Source organism: Ranitomeya imitator, chromosome 2 (genome assembly GCF_032444005.1).
Source record: "Ranitomeya imitator isolate aRanImi1 chromosome 2, aRanImi1.pri, whole genome shotgun sequence".
In the NCBI taxonomy this organism is placed as follows: domain Eukaryota; kingdom Metazoa; phylum Chordata; class Amphibia; order Anura; family Dendrobatidae; genus Ranitomeya; species Ranitomeya imitator.
In genome coordinates, this window is record NC_091283.1 from 238528665 (window position 1) to 238548276 (window position 19612).

At 46.3% G+C, this 19612-nt stretch overlaps 1 protein-coding gene across 1 annotated transcript in view; it reads left to right on the top strand.

The window, feature by feature from the left end:
- Positions 1 to 14131, top strand: part of LOC138662833 (oocyte zinc finger protein XlCOF8.4-like) — a 34673-nt gene extending 20542 nt beyond the window's left edge. Inside the window, exons 6-7 of the mRNA XM_069748806.1 lie at positions 5046 to 5136; positions 13865 to 14131. Coding sequence (XP_069604907.1) covers positions 5046 to 5136; positions 13865 to 13956 — 183 coding nt within the window. The 3' untranslated portion in view covers positions 13957 to 14131. The remainder of the gene's footprint in view (positions 1 to 5045; positions 5137 to 13864) is intronic.
- Positions 14132 to 19612: the final 5481 nt, after the last annotated feature.

A 19612-nucleotide genomic window follows, 5' to 3' on the forward strand; every position in this document is an offset into this window, starting at 1 on the left:
CAGAAGCTTGACATCCATACTGAGCAAGGAGATTGGCCAGTACGACTCAGGTTTCCCCAAGTCTTTCCTTTCCTTAGGAATCACCGCTATTATGGCTTCTCTCATGGATGCTGGCAGATACCCTCTACTCTTAGCCTCATCTAGGACCGCCTTTAATCTGGGAATGAGCACCTCCCCCATATTTTTATAGATCTCAGCGGGAAACCCATCCACTCTAGGCGCCTTCCCATTAGCCATGGATTGTAATGCCCGACCGAGTTCCTCCTTCGTGACGGGAGCCTCCAAGCCCTCTCTATCTGCGTCACTCAACATCGTGAGCCCCACACCCTCAAGGAACGTCACTGTGTCTCCCGCCGACTTGTCTACCTGAGAGGAATATAGGTCCGCTTAAAAGTCCGCAAAGACCTCCAAAATCTCTGAATTTTTGGAGACACTCGTACCACTCCCGGAAACTAGAGAATGGACAAACAAAGTACTCCTCTGGGCAGAAGCCACCAGCGACAGCATGTGACAGACCGTATCACCCTCCTGATAGTAAGCCAGCTTTAGAAATTCCCGCTTCCTTTCAGCCTTCGCCATCAAAATTTTCTCCAGGTGACTTTGCGCTGCCTTTAATCTGTTCCCTGCTTCAGGAGTACCCATTATTACCATTTCATCTTCCGCTGCCCTTAGCCCATCAATCGCTGCCTTCTCTGCCTCTCTCGTCTTCCGCTTACATCTACTAATATCTCTTAACAACAGCCCTCTTAAGTACGCCTTCATGGCTTCCCATACAGTAAGAGCATCTATACTCCCATCATTCAGCACAAAAAATTCCTACAACTCCTGTTTTATCTTATCTAAATCTATACTGTGCAGCCAGTTAGGGTGAATTTTCCACTCTCTCCTGTTCGCAGCCTGTGTCCCCATCAGTCGGAACTCCACCTCAATTGGACTATGGTCCGAGAGGGCCCTAGGTAAATATCTCACATCCCCCACCATCGTGTCCAACAGACGATTGCCTAGTGCCAGCTCAATTCTGGATGGAGTACTATGAGCCGGTGAATAACATGAATACCCCCTTTCCCCAACATGTCTAACTCTCCATAGGTCAGTCATACCAACTTAGCGAATATAAGTCCCAAACGTAGTAATGTGTCCCACTGTCCTATTCTGGAAGTTTTTATTTTTATCCCAAAAGTCATCACATATATTATTAAGATCACCAATGATTAGAAATGGTATCGGGCCCCAACGTTCCACCCGTTCCAACACCTCTCTAATTTTCTTACTTGAGTTTGGGGGCGGAATATACATTGCCGCTATACACATCAACACTCCATTTATTTTACATTGCACCACCACATACTGACCATCCACATCCATCACCTCTTCATACTGCACTCCCACAGGTACCAACACCGACACACCCCTAGAATACGTAGAGAAGGTAGAATGGTATGCCTTTTGGATCCAGTGCCTATTTAATACAGCCACCTTCTCCCTCACTAAGTGCGTCTCCAGCAGACATATCATTGAGACTCTCTGATCTCGAACATACTGCAGACTCGCCGCCCGCCGAGACTTATCCCTAAGGCCTCTCGCGTTCCAACTCAATATTTTAATGCGGCCCCCCACCATGTGACTCATCATCCTTCATAGTATCCTCATTCCCAAGTATGAGCTGTCTAATCCCTCCCAACTCCCAACTTGCCCCCCTAACCCACCCAATACAACACATTCTACCTCTCATCAAGAGTGGGGCTCCACCGCCCATTGCGAACACTCTCCCTTGCTTTGCCCTCTCCACTCGCCTCCCGCTGCCGTGACGATCAGAATTTCCCACACGTTTAAAAAAAAAAAAACACAACAGAACATTCCAACTTATATAAACATGTAGAGAAACTACAAAACAAACTGGCAGTACCCTGCGTAACCATCCTCCCCTATACTTATTAACCGTTACTGCCCCCTCCGGCCAATCACTCAATATGGCCCAGCTCAGCCCTCAACAGTTGCTCATCCCTTTGGCAATTATGCTATTAAACGCAGATCCCTCCTCCAGCGACAGAGAAATAACTCCCATCCAGATCTCCCCGACATGTCAATCGCCTTTTTCCTTAAGTTTTTTAGCATTAGTATCAATCCACTGGGTAGCGTCCTCTGGAGTCAGGAAAAAATGGGTTTTATCAAAAGCCACCTCTCTCAACTTTGCAGGAAACAGCATAGAGTATTGCACTCCCAGCTCCCTCAGTTGTCTCTTGACTCCAGTGAACTTCATTCTCTGTTTCTGAACCCCAGCAGAATAATCCGGGTAAATAGCAATCTTTTGACCTCCAGCCGTCAAATCCTCCATTTCTCTAGCCTTCCTGAGGATAATGTCTCTGTCCCTGTAATTCAGTATTTTGGCAAGCATGGTACGAGGATTCGCTCCTGGGGCAGGGGGCTGCGGCGGGGCCCTATGAGCTCTCTCAACAGCAAAAACTTTTGTCAGCACTGTGCCCCCAATTTTCTCCAGCAGCCAGCTTTCAATCTCCTTGTCATTGTCTTCTCTGGCATCAGCGCCATCTTGGCTGGCTCCTGCATCGCCAGCACCCGCATCCTTCTGCCGCCGCCTGGTCATTGCCTCCAAAGCCGGGTCCACCGCTCAGCACCGCTTTGCTGCCCTGACCCTCAGCCAGCCGGTATGTGGCAGAAAAGTCCAGTCAGCAGCGTCTGCACAGGATAATTAGCCCTTTAGCAGCGGGAGCGCTCTTCTATGCGTCCGCTAACATGGCCAGCTAGGACACGTCCCCCTCCTTTATTAATCTCAATTAAACCATAGTTACTGCATCGTCTAATTCCACCAAAGCCCTCGGTCTATAATAAAAGTGAAATAAAAAAAACAGTATACCATACCTGTCCCTCGTTCTGTCCCACGCTGTAATCCATGTCTGGGGGCTAAATAGTTTTCAGCCTGAAGGGTGCCAAGATGCGACCGTCCAGGCTGAAAACCACTGGTGAATGAGCTGCTGCAAGCGCAGCCTCAGTGACAAGCGGTGAAATCATCACTGGCATTTTCCCACGGTACTGAGGTCACCGCAGTTCAGCCCGGCCTCGATGATGTCACCGATGGTAAATGATGCTGCGCTTTCATCAGCTCATTCACCAGTGGTTCTCAGCCTGGACGGTCGCATCTTGGCACCGTCCAGGTTAAAAACGAATTATCCCCCAGACACGGATTACGCATGCATGGGACAGAATTACAGACAGGTATGGAATATTGTTGTTTTGTTATTTTATTTTTATTACAGGAGATCGAGGACTTCAGTGGAATTAGGCGAGGTTGTAAGTATGGTTTAATTGAGAATATTAAAGGAGTCAGTCATTATTTTAATTAAAGGACTTTATTCTGGCTGTGTCTTTATTTACCATATAACTATAGGATTAGTATTGGAGAGATGTATTAGACACTTATCAATTACTATACTTTGGGCTTGATGTCACCTGACAATACAAAGATAAAATCAACCCCTCAAATATTAACCCCACTTGCCACTGCTACATGGCAAGTGGGAAGAGTCGGGCAAAGTGCCAAAATTGACACATCTAATAGATGCACCTTTTCTAGGCAGCTGCAGGCTGCTGTTTTTAGGCTGGGGGGGGTCAATATCCATGACCCCTTACTAGCCTGAGAAAACCAGCCCCAAGCTGTGAGCTTTAGCAAGGCTGGTTGTCAAAAATGGGGGGGGACCCCACACCATTTTTTAAAATTATATATTTAAATAATTTTAAAAAATAGCGTGGGTACCCCTCTATTCTTGATAGCCAGCCTTGCTGAAGCTAACAGCTGAGGGTTGCAGCCCCCAGCTGTGAGGTTTTCCTGGTTGGTTCAAGAAAATAGGGGGGAACCCACACCGGGGTTTTCATTCATTTATTTCGATATATTGCAGGCGGCGGGTGATGAATACCCTGATAATCCGCTCCTGCTGTCACTGTTATTAGCAGCGCTGACCGCCGGTAGAGCAGGGGAGAATAATGAGAGCCGTCTTCAGCACCTGCCGCCGGGAAACGGCTCTTACTGTAGCTCTTCTTCCGCGGTGCTGATGCGTGTCGCTCGGAGGACATCAATGTGTGTTCTCCATCTGCACGTGTGCAGTACGTTTTGCCGTCCGTGCTGACCGTAAAAAACGGACATGACTACGTGCGGGACACACGGTCCATGGAAACACACTGACGTGCACAGACCCATTGATTTGAATGGGTGTACATGTGTACCTGTCTCCGGTACGTGTGAAAACTGTCACCTCACATACCGGAGAAATGAACGTGTGAAAGAGGTTTTATGATATTGTGGTAGTTCACTCACGTGGTGGCACACTGAGGTAGGAAAAATGGGAACACCGTCTATTTAAATCATCGTTGATGTATTGTAAGGCAGCATAAACCAACTTGTGGGGAAAACAAACTCAGCCTTCTTGGCTAAAACAAAAACAAAACGATAAAAGAAAACAAAATTCTGCAGCACAGTCCATATGTTGTGGGTGGCACCCCGCTCTGGAGCAGGACAGGGTCAGTCTGTACTTGATGAGCCACAAAGCCTCTGGAGTCCTCTCTCCAGGCTAGCTGAACCCAGACTGCCCGTAGAGCTTGGTTATGTCAACCCAAGCCTGTAACTTCCCCATCATGTGATTGATCACATGATCATGTCCTCATGCAGGTCCTGGCAGGTCTGCCAGGGGAGATAAAGTGGACCTTCTCCCACCCACTCTGTGAAGGTCCACATAAAACCAGCCCTGTTTATACAACTTAACCCTCACAACACGTAGTGTGCTGGAGAAAAATGCTCTGGTTTCACACCACTGACGCCGTTAAGCGCAGTGACCCGTATCTCCCCTCTATCACCTTACCAGTGACCCTGTCACAATGTGTAGACGCCGGTGAAGGTCTTGTGTTCAGTGTTGCTTTACCCACCAGTATTATATGTTTTATACTTGTATAATGAGAACGGTGGAGATGGCAGGATTAGAGCTGATCATACATGTGACTTCTCCATCTGTCGGTGACTTTTATAATATTTGTTTCAGGGTGAAGATCTGACCCATATTAATACTACAGAGACATATGTGAGGGGGGATGAGTGGTGTAAAGAGGAGAATCCCACATATGGCTACCCAGGTGAGTAGTAACCACTAAATGCAGAGAAGTCACAGATTCTTCTCATCACCGGCTGTGGCTGCATTATCGGTGGTGTAGTCCAGCCGTATTACCATGGTCACCATTTTACCTCTAGACCACAACATTCTCCTCCACCCAAAACTGTTCTAATGACTTTGGCCATTGAAAGCCCTTTTCTATAGAACTTATAACCTGGAGGATCCACCTACCTCCTGGGTTTAGGAGACGCTGTTACCTGCCCAGATCTGTGAACTATAAAGCCAAATGACAGCGTACGTAGAATGTGCTGACAAGATAGAAATATATTATGATGAGAAAACGGAGGGAAATGATGCTGTTGGCTTCCAAAATCCCTGATATGGGAAGAATGATAAAATCAGGGCTTTGAAAAGCGCTGCCAAGTGCTGAGCCAGAAAGTTGGGTATCAAAACAAATGAACGTTAAAAAAAACCAAAACTTTTCATTTTAATATTCTACTCATTTCTGATGTGAACCAGCTCCTTCCTCAGGCTTATACAAATGATACATTGTGGATGTTTTATATCCTCCAGAACGGCGTCACTGATCCAATTGCTTAATTCATTAATTAATCCGCGCCTATGGTGCAGTTTTTTGTATAGAAACCTTTCTTCAAAACTATACAAATAGATGTAAAATGCATATTGGATGCACAATAAAATCCATATAACGAACAATATACGTACATGGAAAATCCTCTGGTTTAAGTGTGGATAGTGTAAAAATCCAATAGGATTCTCTATTCACAAGTCTTTGGGACCTATTAGACACACGTTCTGATATTTGTTCTGATATATTGAGTCTAAGGCTGGGTTCCCATTGCGTTATGGGACCGCGTTTAACGGACAGCGTTGCACGGCGAAATTAACGCCGTGCAACGCGTCCGTTAACGCGCCCATTGAAGGCAATGTGACCCTAGCCTTAAACTGGTGGGATCTCGTTCATATTCTAAAACAAAATGCCTAAATAGACTGTGACAGATTACACCTTTCCTAATATTGTCTCTGGCTGGTCATCCTATTATGGATCGCTTGGGTCATTTTTAGATCCCTGATATCGGATGAATCTCCCTTCTCTCCCTTCTGTGCTGCTGAATGTGATCATATGGTCCCTACAAGACCAGGTCCAGTCTTTCTGGCCAAACTTCACTTTTATGATCGACAACATTAAATGTGCAGTGAGGCCAAGTGTGAATTTCTGGACAATAACAGCAGAGTTTCCTTTTATCCTGATTTTACAATTTCTTATAAAACCGACTAACTTCAGACAGGATTGTGATAAACTACATAATAATTAGTACACCTGCGCCATGATGTATCTCTAAGTTGTGCTCTCAGGAGAGATTACTGCACAATCTGAATACCATAGGATTGAAAAACATAATGTAATTTATGAGGTGGAGTGAATCCATGAAACCAGGGCTGGAGCCAACACATCTCCTGCAGGCGGGAATAAATGTACAGTGGGTACAGAAAGTATTCAGAGCCCTTACATTTTTCACTCTGTTTCATTGCAGCCATTTGGTAAATTCAAAAAAGTTCATTTTTTTCTCATTAATGTTCACTCTGCACCCCACCTTGACTGAAAAAAACAGGAACGTAGTAATTTTTGCAAATTTATTAAAAAAGAAAAACTGAACTATCACATGGTCATAAGTCTTCAGCCCCTTGGCTCAGTATTGAGGAGAAGCCACTTTTGAGCTAGTACAGCCATGAGTCTTCTTGGGAATGATGCAACAAGTTTTTCACACCTGGATTTGGGGATCCTCGGCCATTCTTCCTTGCAGATCCTCTCAAGTATGGTCAGGTGGGACGGTGTTGTGAATTCTGTTTTGGAACTCCCTCCTGTGGTCATGAATGGTACTTCGGCTAGTTCTGTCCATGGACTCCCTCTGGTGGCTGTGAGTGGAGCTGCTGGTTCTGAGGTTCCTTCCACAGGTGACCTGGTTAATTCTTAGGCTGGCTGCTCTATTTAACTCCACCCAGATCGTTACTCCATGCCACCTGTCAATGTTCCAGTACTGGTTCAGTTCGCTCTTGGATCTTTCTGGTGGCCTGTCTACTCCAGCAGAAGCTAAGTCCCTGCTGGTTTATTTTGTTGTTCTTGTTTTCTTGTCCAGCTTGCTAATATTATTCTGTCTGGCTAGCTGGAAGCTCTGGGAGGCAGAGGGGCACTTCCGCACCGTGAGTCGGTGCGGGGGTCTTTTTGCACCCTCTGCGTGGTCTTTTGTAGTTTTTTGTGCTGACCGCAAAGTTACCTTTTCTATCCTCTGTCTGTTTAGGTAGTCTGGCCTCCCTTTGCTTAAACCTCTTTCATTCCTGTGTTTGTGACTTTCATCTTATCTCACAGTCAATATTTGTGGGGGGCTGCCTTTTCCTTTGGGGAATTTCTCTGAGGCAAGGTAGGCTTTACTTTCTTTCTCTAGGGGTAGCTAGCCCTTAGGCTGTGCCGAGGCGTCTAGGCCTGTTGGATACGCTCCACGGCTATTTCTAGTGTGTGTGATAGGATTAGGGATTGCGGTCAGCAGAGTTCCCACTTCCCAGAGCTTGTCCTGTGAGTTTAACCATCAGGTCTCTCCGGGTGCTCCTAACCACCAGGTCCATAACAGTAGAGGTGGCCTAAAGTGTTAATGCATCTCAATAGAAGGATAAGAGAAGTTCTGAGACCATTTTTTTTTTCTCTGCAGTGTGTTTTGTCTTTCTTTTCCCCTTTACCTCTGGGTGGTTCAGGACACAGGTGTAGATATGGACATTTAAGGTCTGTCCTCTTGTGTGGATCATCTCACTACAAGGGTACAAAGCATTCAAGATTTTTTAGTTCAGAATCCAATGTTAGAGACTAGAATTCCAATTCCTGATTTGTTTTCTGGGGATAGATCTAAGTTTCTGATTTTCAAAAATAATTGTAAATTGTTTCTTGCTTTGAAACCCCGCTCCTCTGGTGACTCAGTTCAACAAGTAAAAATCATTATTTCTTTGTTACGTGGTGATCCTCAAGACTGGGCGTTTTCCCTAGCGCCAGGAGATCCTGCATTGCGTGATGTAGATGCGTTTTTTCTGGCGCTTGGATTGCATTATGATGAACCAAAATTAGTGGATCAGGCAGAGAAAAACTTGCTGGCTTTGTGTCAGGGTCAGGATGAAGCGGAGGTATATTGTCAGAAGTTTAGAAAGTGGTCTGTGCTTACTCAGTGGAATGAGTGTGCCCTGGTGGCAATTTTCAGAAAGGGTCTTTCTGAAGCCCTTAAGGATGCTATGGTGGGATTTCCCACGCCTGCTGGTCTGAATGAGTCTATGTCCTTGGCCATTCAGATCGATCGGCGCTTGCGTGAGCGCAAAGCTGTGCACCATTTGGCGGTATTCTCTGAGCATAGGTCTGAGCCTATGCAGTGTGATAGGACTTTGACCAGAGCTGAACGGCAAGAACACAGACGTCAGAATGGGCTGTGTTTTTACTGTGGTGACTCCACTCATGCTATCTCTGATTGTCCTAAGCGCACTAAGCGGTTCGCTAGGTCTGCCACCATTGGTACGGTACAGCCTACATTTCTTTTGTCCATTACTCTGATTTGCTCTTTGTCGTCCTATTCTGTTATGGCGTTTGTGGATTCGGGCGCTGCCCTGAATTTGATGGACTTGGAGTTTGCCAGGCGCTGTGGTTTTTTCTTGGAGCCCTTGCAGTGTCCTATTCCATTGAGAGGAATTGATGCTACGCCTTTGGCCAAGAATAAGCCTCAGTACTGGACTGAATTGACCATGTGCATGGCTCCTGCACATCAGGAGGATATTCGCTTTTTGGTGTTACATAATCTGCATGATGTGGTCGTTTTGGGGTTGCCATGGCTACAGGTCCATAATCCAGTATTGGATTGGAAATCTATGTCTGTGTCCAGCTGGGGTTGTCAAGGGGTACATGGTGATGTTCCATTGCTGTCAATTTCGTCTTCCACTCCTTCAGAAGTTCCTGAGTTTTTGTCGGATTACCGGGATGTATTTGATGAGCCCAAGTCCGGTGCCCTACCTCCTCATAGGGATTGTGATTGTGCCATTAATTTGATTCCTGGTAGTAAGTTTCCTAAGGGCCAACTGTTCAATTTATCTGTGCCAGAACACGCCGCTATGCGGAGTTATATAAAGGAGTCCTTGGAGAAAGGGCATATTCGCCCGTCGTCGTCACCGTTGGGAGCAGGCTTCTTTTTTGTGGCCAAGAAGGATGGTTCTTTGAGACCTTGTATCGATTACCGCCTTCTTAATAAGATCACGGTCAAATTTCAGTACCCTTTGCCGCTAGTGTCTGATTTGTTTGCTCGGATTAAGGGGGCTAGTTGGTTCACCAAGATAGATCCTCGAGGGGCGTATAATCTTGTGCGTATTAAACGGGGCGATGAATGGAAAACAGCATTTAATACGCCCGAGGGCCATTTTGAGTACCTGGTGATGCCATTCGGGCTTTCTAATGCTCCATCTGTGTTTCAGTCCTTTATGCATGACAACTTCCGAGAGTATCTGGATAGATTCATGATTGTATATTTGGATTATATTTTGGTCTTTTCGGATGATTGGGAGTCTCATGTGAAGCAGGTCAGAATGGTGTTCCAAGTCCTTCGTGCTAATTCCTTGTTTGTGAAGGGGTCTAAATGTCTCTTTGGAGTTCAGAAGGTTTCATTTTTGGGCTTCATTTTTTCCCCTTCTACTATCGAGATGGACCCTGTTAAAGTTCAGGCCATTTATGATTGGACTCAGCCTACATCTGTGAAGAGTCTGCAGAAGTTCCTGGGTTTTGCTAATTTTTACCGTCGCTTCATCGCTAATTTTTCTAGTGTTGTTAAACCGTTGACTGATTTGACCAAGAAAGGTGCTGATGTGGTCAATTGGTCTTCTGCGGCCGTTGAGGCTTTTCAGGAATTGAAGCGTCGTTTTTCTTCTGCCCCTGTGCTGTGCCAGCCAGATGTTTCGCTCCCGTTTCAGGTTGAGGTTGATGCTTCTGAGATTGGAGCAGGGGCTGTTTTGTCTCAGAGAAGTTCTGATGGCTCGGTGATGAAACTATGTGCTTTCTTTTCTAGAAAGTTTTCGCCTGCCGAGCGTAATTATGATGTTGGCAACCGAGAGTTGTTGGCTATGAAGTGGGCATTCGAGGAGTGGCGACATTGGCTTGAAGGAGCCAAGCATCGCGTGGTGGTCTTGACGGATCACAAGAATTTGACTTATCTCAAGTCTGCCAAACGGTTGAATCCTAGACAGGCTCGATGGTCGCTGTTTTTCTCCCGTTTCGATTTTGTGGTTTCTTAGCTTCCAGGCTCTAAGAATGTGAAGGCTGATGCCCTTTCAAGGAGTTTTGTGCCTGACTCTCCGGATGTTCCTGAGCCGGATGGTATTCTCAAGGAGGGGGTAATTTAGTCTGCCATCTCCCCTGATTCGCGGCGGGTGCTGCAGAAGTTTCAGGCTGATAGACCTGACCGTTGTCCAGCGGAGAAGCTGTTTGTCCCTGATAGATGGAATAGTAGAGTTATCTCTGAGGTTCATTGTTCGGTGTTAGCTGGTCATCCTGGGATCTTTGGTACCAGAGATTTGGTGGCTAGATCCTTTTGGTGGCTTTCTTTGTCACGGGATGTGCGTTCTTTTGTACAGTCCTGTGGGACTTGTGCTCGGGCTAAGCCCTGCTGTTCTCGTGCCAGTGGGTTGCTTTTGCCCTTGCCGGTCCCGAAGAGGCCCTGGACGCATATTTCCATGGATTTTATTTCAGACCTCCCTATCTCTCAAAGGATGTCGGTCATCTGGGTGGTTTGTGATCGCTTCTCTAAGATGGTCCATTTGGTACCCTTGTCTAAATTGCCTTCCTCCTCTGATTTGGTGCCATTGTTTTTCCAGCATGTGGTTCGTTTGCATGGCATTCCGGAGAACATCGTCTCGGACAGAGGTTCCCAGTTTGTTTCGAGGTTTTGGCGGTCCTTTTGTGCTAAGATGGGCATTGATTTGTCTTTTTCTGCGGCTTTCCATCCTCAGACAAATGGCGAAACCGAACGAACCAATCAGACTTTGGAAACATATCTGAGATGCTTTGTTTCTGCTGATCAGGATGATTGGGTGTCTTTCTTGCCTTTGGCTGAGTTCACCCTTAATAATCGGGCCAGCTCGGCTACTTTGGTTTTGCCTTTTTTCTGTAATTCTGGTTTCCATCCTCGTTTTTCTTCAGGGCAGGTTGAGCCTTCGGACTGTCCTGGTGTGGATTCTGTGGTGGACAGGTTGCAGCAAATTTGAACTCACGTAGTGGACAATTTGATATTGTCCGAGGAGAAGGCTCAACGTTTCACTAACCGCCGTCGCTGTGTTGGTCCCCGACTTCGTGTTGGGGATTTGGTTTGGTCGTCGTCTCGTTATGTTCCTATGAAGGTTTCCTCTCCTAAGTTTAAGCCTCGTTTCATTGGTCCTTATAAGATTTCTGAAGTTCTTAATCCTGTGTCATTTCGTTTGGCCCTTCCAGCTTCTTTTGCCATCCATAATGTGTTCCATAGGTCGTTGTTGCGGAGATACGTGGCGCCTATGGTTCCCTCCGCTGACCCTCCTGCCCCGGTGTTGGTTGAGGGGGAGTTGGAGTATGTGGTGGAGAAGATTTTAGATTCTCGTATTTCGAGACGGAAACTCCAGTACCTGGTCAAGTGGAAGGGTTATGGTCAGGAAGATAATTCCTGGGTTGTTGCCTCTGATGTTCATGCTGCTGATCTGGTTCGTGCCTTTCATCTGGCTTGTCCTGATCGGCCTGGGGGTTCTGGTGAGGGTTCGGTGACCCCTCCTCAAGGGGGGGTACTGTTGTGAATTCTGTTTTGGAACTCCCTCCTGTGGTCATGAATGGTACTTCGGCTAGTTCTGTCCATGGACTCCCTCTGGTGGCTGTGAGTGGAGCTGCTGGTTCTGAGGTTCCTTCCACAGGTGACCTGGTTAATTCTTAGGCTGGCTGCTCTATTTAACTCCACCCAGATCGTTACTCCATGCCACCTGTCAATGTTCCAGTACTGGTTCAGTTCGCTCTTGGATCTTTCTGGTGACCTGTCTACTCCAGCAGAAGCTAAGTCCCTGCTGGTTTATTTTGTTGTTCTTGTTTTCTTGTCCAGCTTGCTAATATTATTCTGTCTGGCTAGCTGGAAGCTCTGGGAGGCAGAGGGGCACCTCCGCACCGTGAGTCGGTGCGGGGGTCTTTTTGCACCCTCTGCGTGGTCTTTTGTAGTTTTTTGTGCTGACCGCAAAGTTACCTTTTCTATCCTCTGTCTGTTTAGGTAGTCTGGCCTCCCTTTGCTTAAACCTCTTTCATTCCTGTGTTTGTGACTTTCATCTTATCTCACAGTCAATATTTGTGGGGGGCTGCCTTTTCCTTTGGGGAATTTCTCTGAGGCAAGGTAGGCTTTACTTTCTTTCTCTAGGGGTAGCTAGCCCTTAGGCTGTGTCGAGGCGTCTAGGCCTGTTAGGTACGCTCCACGGCTATTTCTAGTGTGTGTGATAGGATTAGGGATTGCGGTCAGCAGAGTTCCCACTTCCCAGAGCTTGTCCTGTGAGTTTAACCATCAGGTCTCTCCGGGTGCTCCTAAACACCAGGTCCATAACAGGACGGTGAACGTTGGTGGACGCCATTTTCAGGTCTTTCCAGAGATGCTCAATTGGGTTTAGATCAGGGCTCTGGCTGGGCCAGTCAAGAATGGTCACAGAGGTGTTCTGAAGCCGCTCCTTTGTTATTTTAGCTGTATGTTCAGGGTCAATGTCTTGTTGGAAGGTGAATCTTCGGCCAAGTCTGAGGTCCAGAGCACTCTGGAAGAGGTTTTCATCCAGGATATCTCTGTACTTGGCCGCATTCATGTTTCCTTCAATGACAACCAGTCGTCCTGTCCCTGCAGCTGAAAAACACCCCCATAACATGATGCTGCCACCACCATGTTTCACTGTTGGGATTGTATTGGGCAGGTGATGAGCAGTGCCTGGTTTTCTCCACACATACCGCTTAGAATTATCACTAAAAAGGTCTATCTTTGTCTCATCAGACCAGAGAATCTTATTTCTCATAGTCTGGGAGTCCTTCATGTGTTTTTTTAGCAATAGTCTCCTATGGAGACTATTGAAGCATGCCAAAAGTAAAACAAAAAATAGTTTTTAAAAATATAAAAATTCAAATCAGCCCCTTTCGCCCATTCAAAATAAAACAATAAAAATAAAATCAAACATACACATATTTGGCGCCGCTGCGTTCAGAATCGCCTGATCTATAAAAAAAAGGATTAATCTGATTGCTAAATGACATAGCGAGAAAAAAAGTCAAAACGCCAGAATTATGTTTTTTTGGTCGCCGCGACATTGCATTAAAATGCAACAATGGGCGATCAAAAGATCGTATCTGCACCAACATGGTGTCATTAAAAACGTCAGCTCAGCGCACAAAAAAATAAGCCCTCACCCAACCCGAGATCACGAAAAATCAGACACTACGGGTATCAGATAATGGCGCAAATTTTATTTTTTAGCAAAGTCTTTTTGTTTGTTTTTTTTCACCACATAGATAAAAAAGAACCTAGACATGTTTGTTGTGTATGAACTCGTAATGACCTGGAGAATCATAATGGCAGCTCAGTTTAGTGAACGTAGCAAAAAAGCCAAACAAATGACAAGTGTGGGATTGCACTTTTATTTTTTAAATTTCACCGCACTTGGAATTTTTTCCCGTTTTCTAGTACACAACATGGTAAAATCAATGGTGGCATTCAAAAGTACAACTCGTCCCGCAAAAACAAGTCCTCACATGGCCATATTGATGGAAAAATAAAAAAGTTATCTCTCTGAGAAGAAAGGGAGTGAAAAACGAAAATGCTAAACTGAAAAAAGGCTTCGGGGGTTAATTAAACACAGCTGGCCTCCAATGAAGGAATAGAACCATCTCAAGGAGGATCACAAGTAAAAGGAGAGTATGTGACTTAAATATGACTGTATGAGCAAAGGGTCTGCATACTTATGACCATGTGATATTTCAGTTTTTTTATATTAAATTTGCAAAAATTTCTACATTTCTGTTTTGTTTTCAGTCAAGATGGGGTGTAATGCAACTGGATGGCTGCAATGAAACAAAGAGTGAAAAATACTGAATACTCTGAATACTTTCTGTACCCACTGTACATTTATTCACGCCTGCAGATGTGTTGGCTCGAGCCCTGGTTTCATGGATTCACTCCATCTCATAAATTACATTATGTTTTCAATCCTAAATACCGTATATACTCGAGTATAAGCCGACAATTTCAGCCCATTTTTTTAGGCTGAAATTGCCCCTCAGCTTATACTCGAGTCATACCCAGGTGTCGGTAGGGGAGGTGGAGTGGCAGTACCATGTGACCGCTCACTACAGGAAGAAGGTGCTGGCGCCAGGAAACAGACGTGCAGGTACCGCGCCAGGAGCAGGTGAGTATAAGCAGTGCGTGATATTCTCCTGCTCCCCGTTCCACCGTCGCCAGCCGCTGCTACGTTCCCCGTCCACTGCACTGATGCTCAGGTCAGAGGGCGCGGTGACGCTATTAGTGCGCGCCGGCTTCTGCCTGAGCAGTCAGTGCAGTGGACGTGGAACGTAGCGGCGACTGGCAGCGGTGGAACGCGGAGCAGGTGAATATAGTAAGTGCCGGGGGCCTGAGCGACGAGAGGTGAGTATGTGATTTTTTTTATTTTTTTATCGCAGTAACAGCATATGGGGCAAATGACTCTATGGAGCATCTTCTGGGGCCATAATCAGCATTTATGGAGCATTACATGGGGCAAATTACTTTATGGAGCATCTTATGGGGCCATAATCAGCATTTATGGAGCATTACATGGGGTAAATGACTTTATGGAGCATCTTATGGGGCCATAATCAGCATTTATGGAGCATTACATGGGGCAAATGACTTTATGGAGCATCTTATGGGGCCATAATCAGCATTTATGGAGCATTACATGGGGCAAATGACTTTATGGAGCATCTTATGGGGCCATAATCAGCATTTATGGAGCATTACATGGGGCAAATGACTTTATGGAGCATCTTATGGGGCCATAATCAGCATTTATGGAGCATTACATGGGGTAAATGACTTTATGGAGCATCTTATGGGGCCATAATCAGCATTTATGGAGCATTACATGGGGCAAATGACTTTATGGAGCATCTTATGGGGCCATAATCAGCATTTATGGAGCATTACATGAGGCAAATGACTTCATGGAGCATCTTATGGGGCCATAATCAGCATTTATGGAGCATTACATGGGGCAAATGACTTTATGGAGCATCTTATGGGGCCATAATCAGCATTTATGGAGCATTACATGGGGCAAATGACTTTATGGAGCATCTTATGGGGCCATAACAGAGGCGTAGCTAGGGGTTCAGCTCAGGGGGGGCGAAACATGTGAGTGGGCCCCTAACAGGTGGACATATCATTAGTGCAAACTATGCGGCAGCACATGGGCCCAAGAGTTAAGGGGGCCCTTTTCTACCTCTAAATAAGGTGCAATTTTGTATTTTTAGAAGTTCTTGGGCTGCAAAGGGCCCATATATTGTTTTTGCACATAGGCCCTTTTCTGTTTGTGTCCACAGACAAAATAAATCTCTATACAATAACCAGCACTGATATTACCGCCATACGGTAATACCATATAGTGGTAGATACCAGTCCTGCATGACATAGAGAGATCACAGTACAGTTGTAGATGGTGACTTACAGAGGACGTTCTTTCCGGTGGAGCCATTCACTTTTCCCCTCTGTGTATACTATTACTTCAACATTTTTCAGTCACCGCTCTGTATAGAGAGCGGCGACTGTAACTGATGCCCTGGGACAGACTGACAGCCGGTACAGCACTATCTGCCACCCAGTAGTTAGGCTTCAATGCTTCGTAAGTGCCTACTTAATATTTAGGAGTCCCCGTATGTACAGTAATAATGGCCCCAGCATCGCTGATGAGAGCAGGAGGTCATGTGACGATTTTCTTCTATTGAGAGAAGTCAAACTTGTCTAGTCAACACGTGCAAATAGCAAACGTGGTCGCATGACCGCCTGATTACACCAGTGGTCTTGGGGTCTCATGACGGCAGGTGCACCCCATCATGATTTGGCAGTCTGTAGAGTGACTGCAGACAATTATCCCAAGCCTTTAATAACTTAAAGGGAACCTGTCACCCCCCAGAGCCTATTAAGCTTAAAGAGCCACCTTCTTCAGCACTAAGGCTGCATTCTGTGAAGGTGGCTGTTATGTTTTTGATCCCTAATAACACTGAAATATTCACTTTTATAAATTGTGCGCCATACCTGTATTGAGTCTGGGGGGTACGTTTTCTCCCCCTGACTCAGCCGCCTCGCAGCCGTTCATCATCCCACCGAGCACCGCCTCCTCTCTGTCTTGTGCCGTCACTGGCGCTCTGCAATTATTTCTCGGGCATGCGCAGGGTGCGCTGCCCTGGAACTTATATCAAGTGATGTAAGTAGATCGCACCTGCGCATAGCACCAGATTCCCAGCCCCACAGTGTGAATAAATCATAACACACTGCGGGGCGGGATCTCGGGCCTCCGCTACACGCAATATCAGTACATCAGCTGATGTGAGTTCCAGGGCAGCGCACACGGCGCATGCCCGAAAAATGAGAGCCCAGGCATCGGCGCCCGGTGGGATGATGGACGGCTGGGAGGAGGTTGTGTCTGGGGACAAAAGACGTACCCGCCAGACTCAATACAGGTATGGCACGCAATTTATAAAAGTGAATATTTCAGCGTTATTAGGGAACAAAAACATAAGAGCCACCTGTATTACTAAAATAAAGCGCTTTGAAACTTTTCAAAAATACCTATCTTTGTCCACGGAGGCGGGTCTGAAGCCTCCTCTGTGAAGCGCCCAACTGCCGTCAGTCATCTCTTCTGGGGCGATGGTCGCCACCCCCTGCGTGCTGTTCTTCTTAAATCCAGCGCCTGCGCTGTGCGTGCCTGCCTGGGGCAGGCGCATTGAGAATTGGCAGTCATAGCTCAATGCCGGGTTCCTGACGGCGCCTGTGCAGGCAGTGCGGCCACCCTGTTACTGAATCCCCGCCCTGCACTGTGTTATGCATTATGCACAGTGCGGGGCTGGGATTCCTGGGCAGATTCCTGCACAGACCAACGCTGGAAGGAGGGGAACCTGGGGGAGCGTCTGACAAGCGCAGTGCGCATGCCCAGGAATCCCAGCCCCGCACTGTGCATAATGCATAACAGGGTGGCCGCACTGCCCGCACAGGCGCAGTCAGGAACCCGGCATCTGAGCTATGACTGCCAATTCTCAATGCGCATGTCCCAGGCAGGCACTCACAGCGCAGGTGCCGGATTTAAGAAGAACAGGGGGCGACCATCGCCCCAGAAGAGATGAGTGACGGCAGTTGGGCGCTTCACAGAGGAGGCTTCAGACCTGCCTCCGTGTACAAAGACAGGTATTTTTAAAAAGTTTCAAAGCGCTTTATTTTAGTAATACATGAACACAAAACTAAAAGAGCCACCTTGTTAGAATGCAGCATTACTGCTGCACAAGGTGGCTCTCTTAGTTTATAACAGCTGGAGGGGGTGACAGTGGCCCTTTAAACAGTATAATAATCATCAGTCCCCCAGTGCCCCCTCACCTACGTCAGCCCTCATAATACCCTCAAACTCTCCCATTCACCTCCACAGTGCCTTGTCTCCCTCCCACTATGCCATCACCCTCTCTCATTTACCCCCACAGTGCCCTGTCCCCCTGCGCACCCACAATAACCCCCATCGTTTCACATTTACCCCACAGTGCCCTGTCCTCTCCCACTTCAGCCCCTACAATAACACAATCCTCTCACATTCACCCCCACAGTGACCATGATATGCCTAAACCGAATTACTCTAACAAACTCCATCCCCACTTACTGATGAAGTTTTCAGGCAGTGAGGAGAACCAGGAAGTGTCCAGAGAGATGCAAGGAGGGCACTAGGACCCAGCGTGCCTCAGCCAAACCAAGCATGCACAGCCAGAAAGTAACTGCATCTGCTGCTGCCAGCCAGGAAGAGACTCCTCGGGTGAGACCACATCGCACTCTGCACGGAGGGGGGCTCTGCAGCCAGCATTGTGCTGCTCTCTCCCTGACACCTCAGACTCGGCAGTGGATCTCCTGGTGGGCCCCTTCAGGTTACTGGTCCCGGGGCAATGGCCCCCTCTGCCCCCCAGTAGCTACGCTACTGGGCCATAATCAGCATTTGTGGAGCATTATATGGGGCAAATGTCTTATGGAGCATCTTATGGGGCCATAATCAGCATTTGTGCAGCATTATATGGGGTGTATTTTATATGGAGCATCTTATGGGGCCCATCATAAACTGTATGGAGCATTTTATGGGGTGTATTTTGTATGGAGCATATTATGGGGCCCATCATGAACTGTATGGAGCATTATATGGGGCTCCTGATTCAATATGGATATTCAAAAACCCTTAACCTACTGATGTCTCAATTAATTTTACTTTTATTGGTATCTATTTTTATTTTTGACATTTACCGGTAGCTGCTGCATTTTCCACCCTAGGCTTATACTCGAGTCATTAAGTTTTCTCAGTTTTTTGTGTCAAAATTAGGGGTCTCGGCTTATACTCGGGTTGGCTTATACTCGAGTATATACGTTAATTCGGATTGTGCAGTAATCTCTCCTGAAATGTGGGCGCTAATACTTTCTCTACTCTTCTAGTCAGGACTCATAGTAGCTCCAGTAGTCCACCATGAATGAGTGCAACTCTGGTTTAGTGTTGGAGTTCTCCCCTCATACATATGTTGTTGTTGAGGATGTAACTTTTTTTTTTTATACATGTTCATTCTGCATGTTAGTTTGATTGTGGTGGGATCGGCCTGCCTCACTTATCTGAGTCTGTAACTCCCTGGAAGTGTTTAGAAAAAGGTTTCAGTTACCAAATACCTGAGATCTAAATTTAAGATCCCTCAGCTCTGCACTATTATAAAAAGTTCTATTTAAATGTCTAATATTTCTTCTTGACATTTATCTGTCAGAAAATATTGGTCCTTACGATATTTTATACTGCTTAGAGCCACCAAGTCCCATACCGATAGTTTATATTGCTTAGAGCCACCGAGTCCCATACTCCAATTTCTCCAGAGAAGTTTCACCACTACTCATTTTTTTTCCTGAGGATTATTGTTCAGCTTGATCATTTCAGTAGATGTGTAATTGTCTATAGTCACAGTTTTGCCCATTACCCTTTAACTTCTTTAACCCCTCTACATGGATTTTGTCACGATATTGTATGAAATATCCTATAAATTTAGTTTCTCTTGTCAGCCCAGGATGTGGGCTAAAAAAAAACCCCTTCCCTTTCACTCAGGCAAGACCTTGCCTTGCCAATGTATGTGGGGGAGTTTTATTGAAGAGAGGAATTTACGACCGGCATAGCTGCATTGG